Here is a 21,292-nt window from a genome sequence, read left to right as displayed (position 1 = left end):
GCTCTGGAAAATTGTCAGTATTTTCAAGTAGCTTCAAAAATGAAACAATGTCTTGTTTGAGCTCCCAGACATGTTGACATACTTTTCCTAAACTTAACCAGTGGACATTAGAATGGTACAGTAACTTCGTGTGATCAGCGTTAGTTTCTTTGAGAAAAAGAATCAATTGGTGATGGCGAAGTCCCCTCGCCCGATTCAAGTTAACAGGTTTTGCAACGTGGTCAACCTGCAACATGGTTTTACATAGTGCTTTCTTGTGAATTATGCAGTGTAGGAAAATTACCTTTTGAGCATCCCAACATTTTTCCTGTCAGATTTGAATATCCATCTGTGCTAACTTTGACGAGCCTACTCCATGGTAACTTGTGTCTCAGTTATGACCGTTGAGACGCTGTTAAATTAGTCTGTGTTTTTCCTTTCAGTGATTCCATATTCAAAAAGTCCTCCATTATCTCGAAATGAGCAGTGTCCTTCATATCAGTCAGTTTTTTGTCAGTGCCAAAAAATATATAATGTAAATGACATCGCTTTATTGTTTAGCTTGCTAATTAAGGCCTCGCCAATTACATCAATACGGCAAGTCCCTGACCTGCATGATAAATTATTTTTTTCAAATTTGTTCTTGCCCTCAGTACCCAAAATACTTGAGGTATCTACCTTGTACTCTTTAAGTAGCTCCTCTTCGAGGAAAGGCTTAATGGCTTTTGTCAGTGCTAGTGTACAGATACAGCTAGTGTACTGTCTGTACAGCCTGTTCAGTTTATGACTATCAACTATTTTGCAGTGTATAATATTACTGTATGCCAAATACTGTATATCATATAATGTCTCCTTGTTTTTCAGATTGATTGCAATGCTGTCAATGCAATGACAGATGCAGCTTGTTGATAATGTTGCATCAGCTCCTATGGCTGTTATTTATACCAAGCAAACACATCCACATCATGAAGAGGAGATATCAAAGGAGGATGGTGACAATGATGAAGAGTAAAGAACTGGGTACAAAGACTATGAGTCAAGGCTACAACTCCAAGTTCTACAACTCCAAACTTTCTAAGTCCTCAGAGAACAGCAGCTGCAATGGGTATGTAACAAATTTGGGAAAAATGTTGGTTATTCTTATGCCACCACTTTGGTCATCATTATTAACATGAAGCAAAATAAAGTTGCAGAGGGGGCCTAATGGTCTTAAATAATCATTGTCCTATTAACTGACACTTGAAGATGGAACAAGTGTTAAAGTGTGCAACTCTACACGTGGTCTCTGAAAGGACCATTAAATGGCTGAACCCTGTAGGACAAGAAGTGACTCTGTTTCTAACCCCACAAATAATCATTTCTGGAACCCAGAGCAGACTGAACACAACAAGTAATTATAAATAAAAAATAACAAAATAAAAAAGGAGCACAAACTAGTGAAGTAATGAAAAAATAAAAAAAGAGAATGTAAAGTACCAACCAAAATTAGTAGAAAGATGCAAAATTACAAAGTATCAACTAAAAGCACCTCTAACAAAAGTTTGAAGTGTACAGGAGTAACTATAATAAACCAAAACTAAGGAGGATGTGTCATGTTCAGTCAGGTTTTGTTGTTGTGGGGTTTTGTTTATGTTTATAAATTCAGGTTACTGTTCCCCTTCGTCTGCCTTTCCTCTTTATGTCTTGTTAATTTGATCTCATCAACCTGCCTGTTTACTTGTCTACAGCGTGTCCTATCATGTTTCCCTTCTTCTCGTTTCGTTCTGCTGTTGCGTGTTTCCTTAATTGTGCCTCGTGTATTTAAGCCTTCGTGTGTCTCAAGCTAGTTGTTGGGTCATTACCCTTGTCTATTGGTTATTGTCTGTGTCACGTTTATTGCTCCTGTTATTTTGCCTAGTTCCTAATTGTCCTTTGTATGTAAAGTTTCTCTGTTTTCCCTAGATTTCTGTTTTGCCTTTAATAGCTAGTTTATTTTCAAGACCTTGGTTGTCATTTTGTTTTCAGTATGCTTCCTTAGTGTCCTGATCCCTTTTTTCATATTAAACATTGTTTTGGAGTTCAACCTGTTTCCAGCTCACACCTGGGCCCAGCAGAAAGGACAGGATGCTGCCCCACTGTTCGCAAATGTCCTCAGCCTGTCGCTTTTCCCTGTTCCCCCCGTGTGAGTCAACAGTCTCCTTCCTATGCGTCACTCCCTTCCGTGTTTCCCGTTGATGCGTCCGAGCTCCCATATCCCTCTATTTTGCCACCTCATGTTTTCCACGGCTCTGATTTTTCCAAATAAGAATTTGACACTCTGTTAATCTGTCCGAGCACCCTCCTTTACTTAGTCACCCCCTACAATACACATTACACTCCGGTTACTTCCACCTAAAGGATTTTTCCACTTTTGTTACTTTTCACTCCCGTTTTGGTCCTGATTTTGTTTATCTGAGTCCCTTTTCTTTCCACAATTTTAATTTTGGCACAGAATTTCTTTATCCCAGCTCATGCCTTCCCGAATCGGAGGATGATTTGATTTTGACAGTTCCCCGGCCACTCACGGTCATTTTTCATCCCAACGTTTCAAATCTGACTCCAATTATTACTCCCAGTAAGTTTGGCCACATGCCCATATGACAAATGTTGGCAGCCGCGCTCGAGAAAAGGTCACGAACCTTGGACACGTCACCATCCTCTTGTCGATTCACACCCTTGTTCCGAATCACTCCCTCTGGAATCTGAACTCACGTCTTCGTGTCTTGCCATCCTCACCTTGCTTCGAGCCACTCCCTTCAACTGCACCTTTCCCCGTTCCTGCCGTCTCTCCTTCTTGCGGCCCCGGTGTTCTCCAACCCTCCAGGCGGCAGGCTGATGCGGCTCGTACCCGGGTTCCTTGTCCCCACAGCCAGGCATGCTGGAGGTCCCTGTCCCAGCTCCCCAACAACAGTGCATCCCCGTCCCAGCTCCCCGGCAACAGTACGTCGCTCACACCACAGCAGTCAGTGGGCCGCCAGTGGTCGCCTCTGTCCCAGGTCAGTCTCCTGAACTTACTGCTGTCTGTGAGATGTCCCCAGCGGCTGTTTCCAGTTGGCATCCAGCAGACACCTACTGGGTCTACGCCAGTCCGCATGCAGCCAACGCCACAAGGGTGTCCGCCAGTCGACGCTTTGTGACAACCAACACCAGAGCAGCCAGTCGACTGCCAATGGTCGCCTATGTCCCAGGTCAGTCTCTGAACTCACTGCTGTCTGTGCCCCCAGCGGCTGTTTCCATTTGGCATCCAGCAGACACCTACTGGGTCTACGCCAGTCCACATGCAGCCAACGCCACCCGTGTGTCCACCAGTTGGCGCCCATCCAACGTCACCCAGCCACTCAAACAACTTAGACTCGTACTCACAAGATATAACTACGATATGGGATATGAGAATTTAAGTGTTGCTTTTGACAGTTATCCTACTCCATAAATTAGGTCTTTTCGAGTTATAGTCAAAGAAGACATGAGGGTAGTTGATGTGAGAGAATAGGATGCAAGAGAGGTTTTTGAAGATGCAATATGGAGGCAATTGATGCACTATGGCAACCCCTGAAAGGAGGAGTTCAGTACTTCTGTTCGACTGAAAAATCTTTAAAAAATACTTCACCGATTATTAAAAAAAAAAAAAAAGACAAGACAAAGGCGTCGATGTGTTGTTTAGACCAGTGGTCCCCAACCCCCGGTCCGCGGACCGGTACCGGACCGCGGATCAACTGGTACCGGGCCACGTGGGCTGCACACGAAATAATGTTTTGGAGATGATTTAGTTTATGGTGCGCGTGCACCGAACGCGAACGAGGCGAACAAGCGGAGCGTTTTGTATTGTAGTCAATGGAGTTCGCGTGACTGGGCGCGAATGCACGTCGGGCGACGCGATGGACGCGAATGGAGCGACGCAAATGGCCGCGAGTGGTCACGAGAAGCAGCTTTCGAGTGAAGTTATTTTTTATTTACTTTTTCCGCGTTTTGAGTCGCCACAACCAATCAACTTCGGGAACATTCAACGGCTCACGCAGGGGGCAGGAATGAATCATGGCGGCCGCTTTGCGGTCACCGGGAGTGATCCAACACGGCCAGCTGAGCTTTCAATACGAAACAGAGCCAAGCAAGAGCCCTCACCTGGCTTGTCGAAAGGCGGAAGCGAGAACTTGGGACAATTGGTATGGACAGGGTTTGCTTCACTTAACAACTTTTGTACCCTAGTTACTGTGCTAAGCTAACGATAGCGCAACATTGTCAGCACAATATTTAGCACGGTCTCGGCCACTCGATTGCGACATTGAAACTTTTATTTTTTGGCAGGCGAGTATTGCTGCAAAGAATAAAGGTGCTGTCCGTGAAAATATTGGCTATGTCACATCCCAGAAAAGTGAAAGTTCTCAGCAATGCTCTTTTCTCCGGATCTACCGTGAAGTGCACAGCAAGCTCGCCCTCCTCCCCTCTCTTCTCGCGATTAAAAAGAAAGTGGACAAGTCCATACCATACCCCGTCCATACGTTTGTGATGTGTTTTTTTTTAATATTGCAATTTATATTGCGGTCCGCAATAAAAATCAATATAAATCTGAGGCGTAGTGACAAGGATGATGCCCCCCCCCCCCCCCCCCCCCCCCCCCACACACACACACACACACACACACACACACCCCACCCGGTCCGCAGTCTAAATTTAAGGCGTTGACCGGGCCGCGGTGATCAGAAGGTTGGGGACCACAGGTTTAGACGTTTTTTTTCTTCTGAATCCAAGCTGAGCAATGGTGATCCAGCCTGCAGTGGCTCATGCTGCATCAAGAGGGCGCTTTCTTCCCTTTCGTTCGCTTGAATCAAAACAAGATTGTCCTGAACTTTTGCTACTCGTTAGTAAGCAGCTAAAACACTTTTGGCAGCTGATTGAGGGAAAAGAAAACACTCAAGCAAGCGAGGAGTCGCTTTATACCTGTCTTTAGTCATGGAGTCTTGCGAAAAGTTGCTGACTTGTTTGAGTCGCTCTCGGTGTGTTTTTGTGCTTTAGTTGAAACTGGCGTTAGTGCAAGTTAGCTTAGCACCAAGCCGACTAGCAACAACAACAAAGGTTTCCTTCAACTCGGTTGAGCTTCATGAACGTTAACATTTATTGCTGGTAAGAGACTTGCCTATATTCAAACTGCGTGTCGTACTACTGTATGATAATATGTGTTTTGTGAAACTTTTTTTTTTTTAACGAGGAACATCTCTTTTGGGTTGTTTGGGGCAGAAAAGTACTATAAATAGTCGTTGCTTCTCCGCAGGTTTGTCTGACAGCAACGCAGGAAAATGTCAATTTTAGGCTTAAAAAAGAAACAGCCAAAGACCTTCAAAGTTAAAGTCACGACAATGGATGCTGAAATGGAGTTCAGTTGTGAGGTACGACATCACACACCCACTCATCTTAATTCAGTGCGTGGACTGAGTATTGTGCAAATTTGTTTGGTATTAATTTAGTGTTTTAACTGTCTTCGTTGTTGTTTGACAATTTTTTTCTCCTTATACAGTACTTTGCATGCAACGATCCACCCAACCATTTTCTATCCTGATTGTTTTAATTTGCGTTATAAATAAATATTGGTGAGCTATTTAAAACAGACTCGTGGACTACTCTTGTTGTCCTTAGGGTTTAACTAGTACCCGCCGGCACCATTTTTTGAAATTTTAATTTTTTAAGGGGTGGTGGGAGTGACAAAAATTCAAATCAACCACCCAAAAGGCATAATACTGGATCTTGTAAACCTCCCTCTCCCTTCTCTCTTTTTGACGTATGTAACCACGCGCCCCTTCCTTCTCTGCTCAACTTAGAAGGAGGGGGAAAAGTGTGTCTGGCTTTGTCATTAACTTTAAGAGGGGGTTAATTTAGTTTGCAGAAGTCTTCATCTCTACAAGAAGTAAACAAATTGCAGCAAGACTTGCCCTGCTTAGAAGTCCCATCCTAAAGAGAAGAAAAGTTAGTATAGTACCCACAAGGGTAATATGAGCCATAACTGAAGCATTCATTTTTTCAAGTGGTGGTAACTTGTCCAAGCAGGAATGGGCCAACTTTTTTTTTAGGCATAGATGAAGCACATGTCCGATTCATATCCTCATCATCATTGTGGTCATCATTGCGTTCATGTGGACAAAATTGAGGAAGTCCTACATCTTTTCTTCCCTTCCAGTTAATGAAAAGCTCATCTGCTCAAGTCAGACAGACTTTTAACTGGCTCTAAGACATTTCTGCTCTTCATGTAAAAGACACACAATGACATCTGCCATGAGCAACTTCTTCATAAACACATGGGCTGTTTCTTAATGTGCACCCTTATCTCCTAACGCCTCATTCACTACAGAGTCCCGCTCTATATGTACCACTGGAAAATAGTTCACCCATTGTGTTTGGTGATCTGGCAGCCAACTCACTACTTTGTCCTAATATCACGTGACCACTGCACTTCTCAAGACACACCACCATATAAAGATCTATGACTATTTATAGTGAATAAAAATATATTTTACTTTTGTATTTCTTCTGTTGTATTTAGCATTTCATCCATTTTCCTAGCTGGTTATTTTCACTAGAGTCATGGTTGTGCTAGAGCCTGTCCCAGTTGTCTTCAGGCAGTGGGCGGTGGACACCCTGATCTGGCTGCCAATTCACAGGACACTTATAAATAAACAACCATTCATGCTCACGAAAACATCTAAAGACAGTTTGGAGTGTCCAATGTACTTACCATGCATGTTTTCGGTATTATTGGAGAAAACCAGAGTGCCTGGAGAAAGCCCCCATGGGGAGAATAAACAAACTTCATTGTGTAATTTTGAGTGTGCAACATTTATCCTTCCTGCACATCCAGACACCCCTGCAAAATGATGGAAACCCTTAAAAGTACACTGTGTGCATAGCTTCGGATTCTCTCTGGATCCCACACATGCAGCTGTTCTTGTGCTTTTACCATTCAGGTGAAGTGGAAAGGCAAAGACCTGTTTGACCTGGTGTGTCGCACGGTGGGCTTGAGGGAGACTTGGTTCTTTGGCCTGCGTTACACCGTCAAGGACACATACGCGTGGCTCAAGCCTGACAAAAGAGTGAGTTCAGAAAAGGAACAAATGATGAGATTTGATGCTTGCCTGTCATCTTATTCAGTTCAAATAACTCTCCTCTCAGGTCCTGGATCAGGAGGTTCCAAAAGACTCACCCATCACATTTCACTTCCTGGCCAAATTTTTTGCTGAGAAAGTTGAAGAAGAACTTGTCCAGGAAATCACACAGCATCTCTTCTTCTTACAGGTTACTTTCTTAAAAACACAAATAAACAAAAAAAGTCAGTTAAATTTAATAGAGTTTTTGTGGTTTTTTTCTTCATTTGTTTGGCTATTTCTTACCTCCTGTTGGTCCTTTGGTTCAGGTGAAAAAACAGATCTTAGATGAGGAGATTTTTTGTTCTCCAGAAGCTTCTGTTCTTCTGGCCTCATATGCCGTCCAAGCCAAAGTAAAGCGATCGTGTCATTGCAACATGTGACCCCCTTAATCAACAACCGCAAGTGCAACTTTTTTTTTTTTTTGTCGTTCATTGTTCCAGTATGGCGACTACGACCCCAACTTCCACAAACCGGGCTTCCTGGCACACGATGAACTTCTACCCAAAACTGTAAGTGATACTAAAAGAAAATAATTGGAGTGTTGCCATTTTGATGTACAAATGTTGGAACTCAGCTGACATTTAATAAGTGCCGGTAGTTTCTTGTTATTGTGTAAATGCGTCCTTTCTTATAAAAATTAATGTGCTGCTTAAGTATGTTGTACTTGCTGTAAGCATTTCCTTTCTGTGGAACCAATCAAGTCTCATCTTGAATGGACTGTGTCTTTTTTTTTTCCATTTGATGGCAGGTGCTGATGCAGTACCAGATGACAGCAGACATGTGGGAGGAAAAGATCACCGCCTGGTACGCCGAGCACCGGGGCATTGCCAGGTAACACATGAGACACACAGGCACTCCTGCACCGGGTCGATTGTTACGGTGGTATCATCCTCGCAGGGATGAAGCTGAGATGGAATACCTGAAGATTGCGCAAGACCTGGAGATGTACGGCGTCAGCTACTTCGACATCACGGTAAGTGTGCTTGACATTGAACTGAATCTTTGCATAAGTGAGAGCATGTGGCTTCTACAATGCGTCTAACCTGAATGCTTCCCACAGCAAAATAAACGTGACACAGACTTGCTGCTGGGTGTGGATGCGCAGGGACTTCACATCTACAGCCCCAACAGCAAGCTCACCCCCAACAGGTCCTTTCCCTGGAGTGGCATTCGCAACATCTCCTACAGCGAGAAAGAGGCGAGCACGGCAAATGGATGTCAACGGCCAAGTAGGGCTGTGCTATATTTGAAAAACAGGAAATACTCAAATTTATATTTAATTTATCTCAAGAAATTATTTATTTTGGTTTTTATTCTGTAACTTTTTCACATTGCAAAACAATGTACTTTTAAGAGTGCATCTGATCAGGCCAAGGTGAGATAAAACCATGCAATCGCATATACCATTGAAACATATGGCATGCTAGTATTGCGTGACAATTTTTTTTTCAGTATATTGAGCTACCTTACAACCCAGCCGTTCCGTTTTCTTCCTCTTGTTTTTCTTTTTGTGAATGCTCTGACCTTCGTCATTGCAGTTTACCATCAAGCCTCTTGACAAGAAGAAAGACGTCTTTAAGTTCTACTCGTCTCAGCTGCGCGTCAACAAGCTGGTGAGTGAGGTGAGGGCGGGTGTTTGCTCATTGAAGACCGTGGGGCACTTGATGTGCTCTTGCATCTACAGATCCTGCAGCTGTGCATAGGCAACCACGATCTGTTCATGCGAAGGAGGAAGGTAGACTCCATCGAGGTGCAGCAGATGAAGGCGCAGGCCAAAGAGGAGAAGGCCCGCAAGAAGGTGGCAATGTGGTTTATCGCACTCTCACTGGCTGGTGCACTGATGGCTGGTGGCACTCGCTCTACCTCCAGATGGAGCGACAAATCCTGGCACGAGAGAAGCAGATGCGGGAGGAAGCAGAGCGGGCCAAGGAGGAGATGGAACGAAGACTTTTCCAGTTGCAGGATGAGGCACGCCTGGCAAATGAGGCGCTGGTGAGCTTTTTACACCTAATACTAAAAACACTTAAACTGGCTTCAATTTATCCAGCAACTTAAAATCCTCTAAAGCAAGGGTAGGGAACTTCGGTTCTCAAGAGCTATATCTTGCCTGTTTTTGATGTCTCCCTGCAAGCTATGTGGAAGCCTGTTCACTCATGGTGGGTATTGTGGCTTGAAAGAGTATTGCAATGTGCTCCAGTACAGCAAAGGCATATTGCAATATGTATTGTGATAAATTGAAATATAGAGCAATGTTTTTAAAATAAATATCTGTCACATATATATTAACAACCTCTGGAAAAAAAAATAGAATGGGGAAGGGCCGCCACAAGGGGAGGCACGGATGCCTTCATTGTCACTATACAAGTATAGACAAAAAGCTAAAAGCCACTGTGCCTGTCTGTGGCGCCATTGTCTACATGCAGTGTTGCCTCATTTTTCATGGTTAATGGGGACCGGAAAATTGCCGTGATAAGTGAACTCTTTGAACAGACCCCCAGGCATTGTATATATATAAATAAAGTGTTAGAAGTGTGTTCATTAAAACCTGGCCTACCTTTCTTTCTCATGCCAAGTGACCTCCTAACCGTAGTACAGAGGCCAAACAGGCATGTGTCTGTCTTTGGACACCAATTTTCTTTTCTTTTACAACACAGCACAGTAAGATTGAGAGTTCTTCATATACAGTAAGTGGATCAGAGCTGTCATGATCACAGCAAGTGTGACGTCACACACATCTACTACAGCTAAGTTTGAAAGTAAACAAGCAGCTTTAGCGACCATTGATGAGCAAAATTCATATGTACATATATACAGCAGCTGAATTACTTTGTGAACACATCATTTGTATCACTAAATATACTGTATTATTTGAGCTGCATTCTTTGCATGACTTGATTAATTTGATTGGTCCCAATTGATTGGTGACAATTTCATGTCAATAGCACCTTTTGGAATTAGTGATATAAATGATGACATATTCAATACCTTATTCAGCCGCTGTACATATAAAAGGAAAAAGGAAAGTGGTTGAACACGCATCCATACGTGGTGCATGACCACCCTAAGGTGGGTGTGCTCAGCCATGCTGATCATCACCTGCAAGAAACAGAGATGCAAAAATAGAAATAGTGGTTATTGTAGTAGCCAGTGAGAAAGAGAGAATGAGGATGGGTTTGGGTCTCCTCCTACTGAGTCCATAGATAGATAAATTGAGCGCTTTTCATGACACTCAAAGATACTTTACATAGGACATTACAAACGCACACACCAGTGGTGGTAAACTACATTGTGTAGTCATAGCTGCCCTGGGGCAGACTGACAGAGGCGAGGCTGCCCTATTGCACCTTTTGCCCCTCCGACCACTGGAGGTAATGTGGGTGAGGTGTCCCAAGAACACAACTACACGTGAGTCTGTCAGAGCAGGATTTGAACAGCTGACCCTTCGGTTACTGGACGAGCCCCTCTATTGCCTGATCCAGGGCCACCCCGACAGAATAACTCCAGGAGGGGTAGAAAAACACAAAGGTCAACATTCTTGAAAATGTTAATGAATCAGACACCTGTTGATCAATTTTGGCCAAAAAGCAGGTTGTACGACAACCACAGAAACATATGATACCGAAATGAAAGTCAAGCTGATATGCATTTTTTATGTTCTAAAACCAAGGCGAGCAAATCTTTTTGATTCCTGGCTAGGGGTTAGGGTTACTTTCATGGTTTGAAGACATATTAATATATCAATATACAATCAACTCATCATCCAATTGCTTACATATGATGATTTTCAATGTATTGCCTAACAATTAAATAAGAGAACTTTGACATCTCTCCACTCCAAAATGCCCTCAAACATGTGATGTAGCACCACTGCTTCATCTCCACATTTAACTGGATCATATGTGATCTTTCCCTTCAGTTGCGCTCTGAGGAGACTGCTGACCTTCTGGCAGAAAAAGCGCAAATCGCTGAGGAGGAAGCCAAGCTGCTGGCTCACAAGGCGGCTGAGGCCGAGCAGGAGCGGCAGAGATTAGAAGTCAGCGCTATGAAGACCAAAGAGGAGAAGAGGCTGATGGAGCAGAAGATGAGGGAGGCTGAGCAGCTGGCGGTCAAACTGGTGGAGCAGTCGGAAAGAAGGTACCTGCGCTTCTCTGCCCTGGCTTTGCTCCTTGGCTTCATCACGATGCTTGTGCTTGCAGACTGAAGGAGGCGGACCATCTGAAGCAGGACCTCACCGAGGCCAAAGATGCTGAAAGGAGGGCCAAGCAGAAACTGCTGGAGATCACCAAGACCACCTATCCGGTACAGTTGTGACACAGAAGCACGCAATTAGCCTTGCTGCACCTTTTTTCAGCTGTAGTCAGTCCAGCGCATAGTGAACCAACTTTGGTGAAGGCCAGCCACACCAGCAAACAAAAAATGCCACAACCACTATATAGTGCAACCACGTTTTCTGGGATTAATCCCTTTCAAAATGTCTATGACTCAAACCAAATAAGAAAACTTTGAGCAATCGTTTCCTCATGTCACAATTCATACATTGCACACGAGATATGACCGAAAGCTGATACAGATTATCGGTAGTCATGGTAACCGATATTTAAAGCCAATATCTATTTCAAGGAATCAAGGAATACTTACTGCTGTAAAAAATTGTACTAATACTGTTATTGTTATTGATCATTTCAACTGTAGAGCAGCAATATCATGTTCCTCTACAAGAAACTTGTCAAGATGGCTTCAGAATACACTTCCATCATCTCATAAAATTTTCTGATGCTCGAGATCTCTCAACTCAGAAAATGGCAGAGTAAAATAACTGTGAATAGTAAAAAATGTGTCGTAATAATAATAATAACTTCATTTACTAACGCACATTGTGATGGACTGCAGTTAGTTTCTGCAACTTCAGTGTCATTAAACACGTGCACAAAAGCTTATATGAAGATGTCTCTCCCCTCAACGTGCTTAGTACTGCTTTGACTTACTAACTTAATTTTACTCAACTTCTGTCAAAGTGGTCAATTGGTGTTGAAAGAAAAAATGTCTTTTAAAGTGAAAATGCAGGCGATGACATCGCAAGTAAGCAACTAACTAGCTCAGGGGTCGGCAACCCAAAATGTTGAAAGAGCCATATTGGACCAAAAAAAAAAAAAAAAAAAAAACGTCTGGAGCCACAAAAAAATAAAAGCCTTATAATGAAGGCAACACATGCTGTATGTATCTATAATAGCTATATTAGCCTACTATCAAAATGATTAACTACGAATACATAATGAGGCTTCATGATTAAATGTTTATTTTTCCTGCAGTGCATCCTGACACACCACATGACTACTCTGTTGTGCGATGCGGCCTCAAGTTTAACTAAACTAGAATATTAATGAATTATGTTTCATTGCTTTTATTAAATTAAATAGAGCGGATTTTAGAAGATTTTATTCATGAGGATTTGAAAAAAACAAAATGGGACGTGCATAAGGTGGCCCTTATCTGGGCAATAGAGTGCAATAAAACGTAGCCTGTATCTATAAAAATAAAACATCAGCCACATACCTGCATAAACGCGCAGTCTGTTCAATAGGCAGTGGGCGGTGGACAATATCAATATCTGAATTAATGTCCTTGATTTGTTGATCGGTGTTGCCTGCCATTTTAATCGTTCTTTCCTTCACTGTCTTGGCGGAGAGAGGCGTGTCTTTTTTTTTGTATTATCCCGGTTGTTTAGTATCCCGGTTTTTGTATGAAGTCCTTAAATTGGTGTTCTGATATGTTGATGAATGACTCCATGTAGTCACCAACTGTAAACGGTTTGCCACGTTTTATTATCTCCCGGGTTGCAACGAAACTTGCAGCAGTCGTGGAGTTTGGAGATGCAATCCACTTCTTAAATATATTTTTGCGCTCCTCTAATTTCTGCAAAAGTAATGCAATCGCACTTTTTCTCTCATTGCCGACTGGGTACTCGGCTGTAAATGTAGAACGCCTTCCCTGAAAATGTCGTTCCACATTGCTATTTTTGTTATTTGACAACCTCTCACTACAGAGCAAACATTCAGGTAATCCTTCTGCATTGGCAACGAATGCAAATGATTCGGTCCGAGGAATGTTGAATCGTCTGTTCTCCTAAGTTATTTTTCTCTTTTTCCCTTTGGGATCCATGGCTCATGGCCGCCGGTTTGTTTACAATGGCCACTTGCCTAGCATCCTGCCCTGCTAACAGAAACGCGTGACTCAGGCTATGATGTAATTCTTCGTTGACAGAAATGTTGAAATGTAATATTTATTTTACACATTTTTACAGCATTGGAAAATGTTAAGAATGTTTTTGTCATGTTTGTCCCCCTACAGAAACCACATTAAAACGAAAAAAATATTTTTCTTCCCCATCTTTTTCCATTTTCAATCATTTTTGAAAAAGCTCCAGGGAGCCACTAGGACCTCGCTAAAGAGCCGCCTGCGGCTCGAGAGCCGCGGGTTGCCGACCCCTTAACTAGATGGTGTTAGCCTGCATGGGATTCAAGACAAAGCAAGCAACTTTATATCAATTGTGGCTTAAATACACAAAGTAATTCAATTCGCTTTTCATGGTTAAAAGTTTGGTAAAGTTGTACTCTCTTTAAACTTACATTTGAACTTCGAAACATGTTATCTCTCCATTGAGTTCTGATGTAATTAAGCCACACAAGAGTCTGGCTGCCTGTGTGGACAGCAATGGAAAAAAAATAAATGACTTTCACTACTGATTGCATCTGGGTTTTGCAAGGCTAGCCAATCAGATGCTGCTATGGGCGGTACTGTTGTTGGAGCCAGTATCCAGACACATGCAGATAAGGCTCCATAAGGAGTTTATCGGCCGTAAGATTAATAAAAAGGCAGATGCTGATATGCATAAATTTGCCAAATATCACCCCCGATAATCGGCCCCATCGATAATTGGTCAATCCTTATTGGACACCGCACCATATTAATGGAAAATAATGAATTACATAGAACGGCTGAAGCTTATAATACAGACAACATGTTTGACTCGATATAAATGACAAAAGAAATGGCTCAATAAGGCGCTGAAGGAAGTATGGTTGTGTCTTCAACTCACTCACTGTGATGTGAAACATGGTCCTCATAATGCAAGCAGGCACGTACTCCGTTTATTTTATTTTTTTTTTAAGTGTTGCAGCTTCTAAAGGAGTTCTTTCTCATGTCACTGAAGTGCTATGTATTCAGTTGATAGCGGCTTATTCAGCACCTCCTCCTCCTGCCATTCTTGTGCCCACCTCGGCACCCGCCACGCCTCCGGAAACTGAGCGTGCCTACGAAGCCACATCCTCACGTCTGGACTTTAAGGACTCAGACATGAAGAGGCTTTCCATGGAAATCGAGCGAGAGAGGTTTTACATATGCGCAGCGCTCCTCTTGCTTCATCTTGTGTCTTTGACACTGTGTGTTTAGTGTATGTATGTGTGTGTGTGTGTGTGTATATATATATATATATATATATATATATATATATATATATATATATATATATATATATATATATACTGTGCATATGTATATATAATATGTGCATATGTATGCGTGTGCGTGTGTTAGGCTGGAGTACATGGAGAAGAGCAAACATCTTCAAGACCAATTGAAGGAGCTCAAGTCTGAGATTGAGTCCCTGAAGCTGGAGGACCAGCAGCAGCATCTTCATCATCCTCATCTTCCTCATCAGGCGCCATCAGCCATGTATGCTCTCCATGATGCCAGGGCTTACATCCCGGAACCGCTGTACATTCCTCATGCCAATGTAAGCGCCCAAAGATGCACTTCATTATCGCAGAATGCATTTGAGTTCCCACCTTTCCTAGTCTGGAAAAGTGGGCTAAATGTAGACCATTAGGGATATGATGAGATCATCCTTAAAACGCCACGAGATTTCTCATCCCTGCAGAGCACGAGCATTTTTATTTTTGGTGAGGGTTGTTGTGCAAAAGTGCAATGGAATACTCATCAGAATGCATTGCATGATGGTAAACCAGGCCGGCAAACGTTGTGAGAGGGCTAGCTAATCAAATCAAGTGAATCACTGAAGTCTCAAAGGGCTTCACAGGTGAAAAAAAGTCATACAGAGACTTCTTTTCATCATAAATACATTACAGCATCCCTTGAACAAAGCTCCCGGAAGGGAAAAGAAAAACTCAAAAACCCCAACTGTGGAAAATAAGAAACCTTCAGAAGAGACCACGGGTGGAAGGAGCCCCTTTCCAGGCTCAACAGGTTGAAGTGGATGCTGAGTGTTTAAAAAAAAAAAAAAAAAGGGTTTTTTTTCAACTACAGCTGAAAATTTTCCTAATAGTTTTTTAAAAAAAATCATACAGCCCTTGTTAGTTACGATGCGTGCCCTTTTGTTTGTTGTTGTTTTTGTTTTTTTTTGTCTTTTTGCAATGTTTATATATGCAAATATTTTAAGATTCCTCTCTTCAATTGGAAAACCAGAATAACACCACAGGAGACGGGAGTTGAAAATAATTGGAGCATCCTGTGTTTTTCCATAGGGCTGCAGACATTAAGACTGGGTATCATAAAAAAAAAAAAAAGAAAAGTAAAAAAATATATATATAATTAGATTTTGTTGTTGTTGTTTTTTGTTAAATTTTAGCGTGGTGAAAAACATATACCACAGAAGACCGAATAACAGATTTAATCGTTATAATGATTGACCAATTTTATTTACTTCAATACTCTCCCCATGAAGAAGTGATGTCAAAGCCACATTCAACCCTTTGGAGCTTGTTAAAAATATAGTACACATTTTATTTTTCTTTCAAAAAATATCACTGCTTTTGAAGTGTTATAACAAAACCATTTATGAATATATTTTTACTTTCAACCACTCTAAATGTTCAGTGGCATCAGACCTATCCACACACTTTAAAAAAAAAATAGCAGAATTTTGCTAATAGCAAAACTAATGTTATATGTATGTGTACATATATATATATATATATATATATATATATATATATATATATATATATATATATATATATATATATATATATATATATATATATATATATATATTTATATTTGCGGATCATTTCATATGACATCGTTAGAAAATATGTCAATTAGTCATAGCAACGGAATTTATGTTTCATGCATGTTTATTTAGTTTATGCATGCCCAGTTTTTGACAAGTGTAATTAATTTATCACTACAACGACACATCACCATGTTGGTCACCACAAAGGCACTTATGAATATTTTTTTATTTTTTATTTTCATCTCAAAATATTTAGTGTCATCAGACATACCTATACATATCTAGATTAAAAAAAAGAGAGAGAGAAAAACCATAGCCTTGACGGGCAATAATAGCAGAATTATGCTATTAGCAAAAGTAAGTAGTAGTAAGTAGTATGTTGTATGTGCATGTATACATAGATAAGTAAATAAAATACATTTGAAAAAATTAAAATAAACATTTTAGAAGCCCTGCAGTCTAGTGTATGAGCTGAAAATATCCACATTAAATAACTTTCATTTTTAATCATTCATTCATCATCATCCATCCCTCCATCCATTTTCTAGAGCCGCTTATCCTCACAAGGGTCACAGGGTTGCTGGTGCCGATCCCAGCTGGCTTTGGTCAGTAAGTGGGTGACACCCTGAACTAGTTGCCAGCCAATTGCAGGGCACACAGAGATGAACGCACCTAATCAGATCAATAGTATGTCCAATACACCTGCCATGCATGTTTTTGGAGTGTGGGAGGAAGCTGGAGAGATGCCCTGAGCCGCCCCATTTTCAATCAATGGACCAATAATAGCTGATGCTGACACAGCAAGCCTTAGGCAGTTTATTTATTTATTTATTTTATCATCCCTGCCCATTGGTCACTAGGCAGAATTTTGTAAAGGCCTGCCCTCTTAGCTGCAGACTGCAGTTGCATACAAAGTTTTTATTGGACGCTTGAAAACACCCATATCCTTTAGGATTCATATTCAAACAATGGACGAATCATTGCTGCTTAAGCTTCAATCACCAGGCACTTTTTGTCAGCATACTGACATGTCACATCACACACCCAGTCTTTAATGTCATCTTCTAAAAGTGCTAAAGTGAGTGGAGAGCAAACAGCAGACACGGTCTCAAGCAACACTTTTGCAGACATTGAGGCCCCCCTTTTCAAGACAGACTAACAGGGACACGTAAGCACACATTGGCACCAATGCTCAAACACATAATACAGTATTTCAAATAATAGCACGAACTGGCAAAAAAAATAATACTACCTTCAAGCACCAATGCAAAAACACACATATGTATTTTACTCTTGCAATCCATATTGTGTTTATTGAACAATATACTCCCGCTGTGCAGCAAGTGTTTGCAACACTAACTAGGCTTTGACGCCACGTACTGGATTAGTCCTGTTAATGTTTCAACACGTCAAGTTTTTCGACTGACAGTCGAGGGCCCATTTAAGGGATTCATACAGAAATGCATGATAAAACAAAAGTTTTACAGCGCTGTATATGGAAATTGGCTATTTATGATAGGCATTATAATCCATACAACATCATTATTTTTGCTAGTCCATAAAAGGCATATACGTTTTGTTTTTTGTTTTCTTTTTCAATTAAATATATGTGGATAGGTCTGGTGCCACTGAAAATTTAGAATGGTTGAAAGTAAAAATATATTCATAAATGGTTTTGTTATGACACTTCACACTTTTTTTTAATGACACTGAATTGGCCATTGAATGTGACTTCAGGGCAATGGTGTGTTGTTTGTATCGAGTCACAACTTATGACTTCTGCCGTAACAGGTTATGGTATAAACGCAGCGGTTGTTGCAACATAGTTTCTGGTATCAACTTCAAAATAAAAGCTTTGGCGACAAAAAAAAAGGTGATTAAGAAAAAAAATAATGTCAAGTTAAAGTATTTAATCTTGGTATTCCAGATCAATTTGCATTTATTATTTATGTATTTTTTTCCCTCAGAATTGAACATTTCTCAGTTGGTCAGAAATGGTTCAAGTTTGAAAAAGAATGGACATATTTGCACTTCAAACTTTTTTTCAGATTGATAAGTTGTAACCTGTATAAACCCCTGTAAAAAGTAAACATTTGCTGAAAGTTGATTTAAATGGCTCTTTTTATTTTATGAATGTTAAAAAAAGATAAATTTTTAGGTGTACTTATAGGTATACTTTTACAATTTTCAAAAATAATGATCTTATTTGTAGTCTCCTATATAATAACTTTGTAGTGGGGAGGCATAAAATGTCTTCTCTTTCCTAGGGTGGGCTTTGCAAAATGTAATTGAGAAACAGTGCTATAATTTAACCATTGTAGATATATTAACCTTTTCATATCTGTTACAACATCAATTCTCCCAAAAAATTGAATAGGCAATTGAACAGGGCGTTTGTTTGTTTTGTTTTGTTTTTTTAATTAATTTTTAAAGAGACATTCGCAAGTGCAGCTGCTATGATTGTGTGTGAGCAAAGAATACTGTACCACGTTGGGCAACACTCAATTCATATTGTTGCCTTCAAATTGTTCACACTGTCCTCTGTTTTTCTGGCACAGAGAAACTCAGCCTACGTGTCTCAGATGGCTTTCTTTGAGGAGGTGTGAGCAGGATAAGAGTCGGCGCTTTGCCTTGCCTTACTCTCGCCAACGTTTGGAAGACTAAACACTTTTGGGATTTTCTTCATTTGTGCAAACAGGTGCCTTTTTATATTTGCATTTGATTGGAATTTTCACAACACAGATGACACATTTCAACTCCACAGTCCTGCTCCACTGCGCTTTTGTCTCCTCTTATTCTCCTCTGGACTTGTGCTCAGTCAGGTTCCATTCATTGCGTAATTGTTCACGCTGATGATTTTTGGCATTGATTGACAGGTGCCAATTTGTTCATCTTTACTTGACATCACGCGTTAGCAACCTTGACACGTCTGACACGTCGTTTTTTGTTTTTCATTTTTCTATCTTGGTATTTATGTTGGATTTCATCACCTCCATGGTCTTTTGCTGTTTTTATTTGATGACACAAACACAAACTTTTGAATGACTGATTTTTTTTTTTTAACAATGTTTATTTATAAAAACATTTTCAATATAACCTCCTCAATGGAGGAGAACAAAAGAAAACCAACAAACAGCAAGAACAAAAAGAAGCCTGTTACATGATGTGCTATGGTCCATCTAGATGCATTTTTTTTCCCGAATGTCACCCATTTCCCCAATTCTTCTGAAAAAAAAAATTCCTTCAGTCTCAGTCTATATGTAAGGCCGTCCATGTCCAGTATATCATCCACGATTGATAGCCACTGTTTACAGGATGGTGATTCAGTCTCAAGCCAATTTTTTTGTAATAGCCTTTTTTTTCCGGCCACCAGGAGTACATTGACAAAATATTGATCGTCTTTATGCACAGCCGCTTCCAAACATCCCAAATACGAAACCAAACACGTCTTAGGAACCACATATTCCAAACCATCACCAAAAGCTGAGTGAATGGTCCCCCAAAAGGGTCGTATATAAATATATTCCCAAAACATATGAGCGTGGTCGGGGTCAATAAAGTGTATTTTCATAGCCTCTAGCATACCTGTCGAGTCATCGTCTGTTTACTTTCAATCTTAGGTGTCATAAAATAACATATTAAATTTTTTCTATTGAATTCTTTCCATTTTGGAGATTTTAATGAGGAATTGTGTATGTGACACGTCTTGCCACATTCCCTTGGGTCAACCCACCCAGCTCTCTTTCCCATTTAGTTTTTACATACATTGTTGAACTCGCTTGGGAGTTCATCAAACATTGGTACAAGACTGATACAACTTTCAAGACAGTATTATCATAAACTCTTGTAAGCAGTTTTATCATAGTGTGTATGTCATCTTCACGTGTCTTCATATGTTTGACATAATAGTCCGTCATTTGTAAATACCTAAAAAAAAAAAAAAAAATCACTGTTGAAATTGTACGTGTCCTTCCCCCCAATTGCTCCCCCCTTGTCTTTAATTGTCACGTGGCATATCTAATTCCTGTATGTTTACCTTCCCATATCAATTGTAATATATATATACAGAATCCCACAAGTCCCATTGGTCCTTTGGAATATTTACAGGCAAAGTAAGGGATAGAAAGAGTAGACATGGCAAGATATTCATTTTTACCACATGTATCCTGTCACATAAACCCATTGGATTGACGTCACCTTTCTGTGTCATCCTTCATGATTATGTCAAACTGCCCATAGTTAGACTCATATAATTGGTCTTTTGTTATAGTCACTCACAAGTACTTGATAGATTTAGCCTCCCACTTAATTTGCTGTTTCTTTAGTTACTGGGTCGGTGCACAATTAAACACAATGACCTGTGTTTTAGGGGGAAAAAAAAAAAAAAATATATATATATATATATATATATATATATATATATTTTTTTTTTTTTTTTTTTTTTTAAGTATCATAATATTGTTCGCGTAAAGACTACAGTAATTATAGGTTTTCGGTTATTTAAATCTACCTCTTCAAGAGCAATTTCATGTCTTATCTCAGCCAGTGGTTCAATTTACAAAGCAAACAGTCTGGGACTTAGACAACAACCCTGTCTGGTTCCTCTTTCCAATTTGAATCTAAGGGCCGTTAACTTTTACTCTAGCTGTTGGTTTGTGGTCCAGTGGAACCCCGCTATACGAAATTAATCTTTTCCAGGGTTGGGATCGTAAGGTGAAATCGTCGTATGGCGGGCAATAGAAACTCATAGCAAATGCATATAAAACCCCAGGTGAAAACATCAAAATTGTATATATATGAAAATTTAGTAACAAAATAGTATAGTAAGTGCTATTTAATTATAACATACATACATACATACAATTATGTAACATCATAAATAAAAAATATATAAAATATAAAAAAATATATAAAGGAAAAATGAAATTTACAGCCATAATCCCTAGCGAGGGCAGCCTAACCTAGCCTGTTTCATATTTCTTGATTATCTCCAGCTTCGTTTCCATACTAATACTAATCATCTTCTTACTTCTCCCTTTAACATCACTAGCAATCTTGGGACCCATAGCTAACCATCTTAGTGATGTGTTGCAGCGCAGGCAGTTTGACGCAACCAGAAAATAACAGCAATTAC

The 21,292-nt window shown here is 40.4% G+C and overlaps 1 protein-coding gene across 2 annotated transcripts; it reads left to right on the top strand.

The window, feature by feature from the left end:
- The first annotated feature begins 4,020 nt into the window (after positions 1–4,020).
- On the top strand, positions 4,021–20,534 carry nf2b (NF2, moesin-ezrin-radixin like (MERLIN) tumor suppressor b). 2 transcript variants are annotated; one of them, XM_088440738.1, is made up of 17 exons: positions 4,021–4,157; positions 5,264–5,378; positions 6,948–7,073; positions 7,153–7,275; positions 7,394–7,477; positions 7,568–7,636; positions 7,876–7,958; positions 8,025–8,100; positions 8,188–8,325; positions 8,666–8,740; positions 8,812–8,925; positions 8,997–9,119; positions 11,044–11,261; positions 11,324–11,426; positions 14,352–14,515; positions 14,721–14,919; positions 18,717–20,534. In XM_088440738.1, exons 2-17 carry the CDS (start codon positions 5,289–5,291, stop codon positions 18,762–18,764), a joined length of 1,833 nt encoding a protein of 610 aa, XP_088296864.1. In that variant the 5' UTR covers positions 4,021–4,157; positions 5,264–5,288; the 3' UTR covers positions 18,765–20,534. The 2 variants fall into 2 exon arrangements, with proteins under 2 accessions (XP_088296864.1, XP_088296863.1); XM_088440737.1 differs by lacking the exon at positions 4,021–4,157 and adding an exon at positions 4,684–5,115.
- The last annotated feature ends 758 nt before the right edge of the window (positions 20,535–21,292 follow it).

Source organism: Hippichthys cyanospilos, chromosome 18 (assembly GCF_059441005.1).
Source record: "Hippichthys cyanospilos isolate Australia breed blue-spotted pipefish chromosome 18, RoL_Hcya_1.0, whole genome shotgun sequence".
Taxonomy (NCBI): Eukaryota; Metazoa; Chordata; class Actinopteri; order Syngnathiformes; family Syngnathidae; genus Hippichthys; species Hippichthys cyanospilos.
The sequence above is the reverse complement of the archived record's forward strand: the minus strand, read 5'-3'. Positions and strand labels throughout refer to the sequence as shown.